The sequence below is a fragment of the Limulus polyphemus genome, unplaced genomic scaffold (assembly GCF_000517525.1).
Source record: "Limulus polyphemus unplaced genomic scaffold, Limulus_polyphemus-2.1.2 Scaffold12266, whole genome shotgun sequence".
NCBI classification, from domain to species: Eukaryota; Metazoa; Arthropoda; class Merostomata; order Xiphosura; family Limulidae; genus Limulus; species Limulus polyphemus.
In genome coordinates this window covers 3,664-7,245 of record NW_013677876.1, presented here as the reverse complement: position 1 = coordinate 7,245, position 3,582 = coordinate 3,664, and the positions used below count along the sequence as shown (strand labels likewise).

Sequence of the window (3,582 nt, the reverse complement as noted above, 5' to 3'; positions counted from 1 at the left end):
TAAAGTCTTCTATAGACAAGCTGCCTGATATTCAGGTTTATGAATCTAGTAGTAATATTAAGTGAACTGTTTACTAGTAAATGGTCAAGCTTTTATTTAAAAGATTTAATCTTAAAGTCTTCTATAGACAAGCTGCCTGATATTCAGGTTTATGAATCTAGTAGTAATATTAAGTGAACTGTTTACTAGTAAATGGTCAAGCTTTTATTTAAAAGATTTAATCTTAAAGTCTTCTATAGACAAGCTGCCTGATATTCAGGTTTATGAATCTAGTAGTAATATTAAGTGAACTGTTTACTAGTAAATGGTCAAGCTTTTATTTAAAAGATTGGAAAGATGTGAGTCCAATGCTGTAGCTAAACTGGAGTCAGCTTAAAACTAAATATCAAATTTAAAATCTACGAGACCTCCAAATCTTAACTCTGAGTGTGGGAAAAGTTCCTTTTTATTGTTTAAGTTTTTTCTTAGTGCAGTAAATACTGATTTTAGTTATCTTTTGTTTCACTGCTAATATCCTTCAAGATATTAATTTTAAAAGTTGATCTGTCGTTAGGAACAGTTAAGGACTGGTTTAAGGTGACTTAATATTTTCGCAGCATATTTAAAACTTAGCCTAAATAACGTTACTTAGAATGAAACACGTAGAATGAAGCTTGTTATAATTAATATTATTTCTTCTTTTAACTCTACATCAAATGTTGTGTTTTATCATAGCTAAAGCATCTGTAGACAAGAATGACCATATTCAAATATATACAAAAACATCATTGATGTATATCTAAATTTCATCCACCCGGTTTAATGACGTACCTAAGAGATGTGAAGTTTTTCTTCTCCTTTCATAAACTTTAACAGATGTCTCGGAACACAGGTGCTGACCGCTAGTCCTATCCCAGGATGATCCCAACATCCTCGGACATGCTGGAAAAGTCATCCGAGCATATTCCAGTCGCCGTCGAGTTGCACACAACTTCCGCCACCTACAGAGGAAAGAATAAAATCTATTTCTAAAAAAGTTCAAAACTGATGAGCAGATTAACTGAGTTTTATTTATCATCAGCAGTGTTTTAACACACAAGTTATTTTTACACCAGATTAACTGAGTTTTATTTATCATCAGCAGTGTTTTAACACACAAGTTATTTTTACACCAGATTAACTGAGTTTTATTTATCATCAGCAGTGTTTTAACACACAAGTTATTTTTACACCAGATTAACTGAGTTTTATTTATCATCAGCAACATTTCTGTAGTTAGATATTTGGTAAAACACACATATATAGGTAATTTCTCCCATTTCCTCGGCCGTGGTGTCACTATATATATGATCAACTGTTGGATAACACGAGTTTCAAGTATCTACATTTCTGTAGTTAGATATTTGGTAAAACACACATATATAGGTAATTTCTCCCAGCACATTTCCTCGGCTGTGGTGTCACTATATATACGATCAACTGTTGGATAACACGAGTTTCAAGTATCTACACTTCTGTAGTTAAATATTTGGTAAAACTAGAATTACACTATGGTTTCAATCAGGGTGTCACAGTTTGAAACTTTTCTAACTAGTTACTCATCATGATTCCACCAATTTGTAACTGATTAACCAGTTGACTTGGAGTCTACAAAGTTTAAGAATTGTCAATGTCACATTGTGGAGTTGACACACGTTACATTGACGATTCTTGGATCCACGTGTTTAGTTTGGATTATTCACCCATGCATTAAAATATAAATAGATTGTTAAATCAGTTCCTCATTACAGAACAAAATACATGAAATAATTCACACGAGCTGGCATATTAAGATTACTGCTTTGGCTCGTATGCTTAGAAACAGACAAAAATTAAATCCTCATGCATGATCTGATTAAGAACTTCCTGGTGTGCTGTAAAGTTCTAAACTTTCAGATTTGCTGTTTCTGGTATAGCCAGTAAGCAAAATTTGACTACGATCTCATTTTTATGCCCGACACTAAATATCAACATAAAATAAGAAACAATGGCTTTGAGTAGCATCAGGAGAATTCTGATCTGGTTAGGGCCTCAATTCCAAATGTAGCCATTTATGCGAGTAATCATGGTGCCCCTAGTTTCTACGTGGAGGTATAAAACAGAGACGAGTAATCGTGTTGCCCCTAGTTTTAACGTGGAGGTATAAAACAGAGACGAGTAATCGTGGTGCCCCTAGTTTTAACGTAGAGGTATAAAACAGAGACGAGTAATCGTGGTGCCCCTAGTTTCAACGTGGAGGTATAAAACAGAGACGAGTAATCGTGGTGCCCCTAGTTTCAACGTGGAGGTATAAAACAGAGACGAGCAATCGTGTTGCCCCTAGTTTCAACGTTGAGGAATAAAACAGAGACGAGAAATCGTGGTGCCCCTAGTTTCAATGTGAAGATATAAAACTGAGAAGAAAAAATTAAGACTCGTTTTGCAAACACAAAGTGATTTGTTCACCTTGAATAGTTTAATTCATCCACAAAGAGTGATCCATTTACCTTAAAACTTTTCCTCGGAGCTGCATCATTTCCACCTTCTTCTTAAGTTTAGCAAGTTTTTCTTTCCAAAGTGCTAGTTCTTCAGCATAAATAGCTTCTGCACAAGACGATGACAGGGTTGGTAGAACATCTTCCAAAATCATCTCCATCACTGAGGTGCTAAGCTTTTCCTTCAGTATGACTCTCTCTTTTTCCACTGTATCCCTGCACAAAATGTCTTGTGAGTATTTCATAGTGCGCCAAAAGTTTATTTACAAAAATCACCATGGTAACACAGCACAATTCAGATGATGACATTTATAATGATCAAACTAAGACCCTCGAGTTTCACTTAAAACTTTTTTTACTTACGTGAAGTCACATGTTCTAAACTATCACAGCCAGTTTAAAACAAAATGTTTATCTAAGAAGCATCGTTTAGTTTTAAACTTTCTAAACATACATACTTAAGGAACCATCAATAAACTGCATGAAAAACTTACACTGGTGAATTTGTACATTATTTTCAGTGTTAGTAATATTCAGGACCAATTTGTTTCATAATTATCAATGTGAGCTATGATGTACGAGATAAAAGCTGCTTTACCTAACAAGGTTGCGTGTATCTTCCATATAAACATAGTCAATCACTTCATTACATATAAGTTCGGCCACTCTCTCTTTCCTTTCTTCCAGTTGTTTCTGGGCTTCTGCTTCAGCAGCTTCTTGTTGTTTCTGGGCTTCTGCTTCAGCAGCTTCCAGTTGTTTCTGGGCTTCTGCTTCAGCAGCTTCTTGTTGTTTCAGTTCCAGTTCTACCTTCATGACTTCCTTACATATTTCTCTGATGTCATAAAACGTATGAAATCAACTAAAACAGTTTGTAGGTTAACTCACATAAAGTTTTAATCCACAGTTAGACTATTAATAAATAGTTCTCGTTTTTGACAGAATTATCGGACAAGATTTTTGTATTTTTATCGTCAAATTTATTTTAATCGAAATTGAAAATCTCATAATGTTATTACTTACACAACAAGTCTACTATAACACAGCATACTTTTAATGGAAGACATTACAGTGCTATTACTTACACAACAAG

At 34.4% G+C, this 3,582-nt stretch overlaps 1 protein-coding gene across 1 annotated transcript in view; it reads right to left on the bottom strand.

Moving 5' to 3' along the window:
• LOC106476956 (germinal-center associated nuclear protein-like) overlaps positions 1-3,582 on the bottom strand; it is a gene marked incomplete at its 5' end in the record, with an annotated part of 12,137 nt that overhangs the window by 5,680 nt on the left and 2,875 nt on the right. The window contains 3 exons of the mRNA XM_022380686.1: positions 811-980; positions 2,505-2,708; positions 3,091-3,324. Coding sequence (XP_022236394.1) covers positions 811-980; positions 2,505-2,708; positions 3,091-3,324 — 608 coding nt within the window. The remainder of the gene's footprint in view (positions 1-810; positions 981-2,504; positions 2,709-3,090; positions 3,325-3,582) is intronic.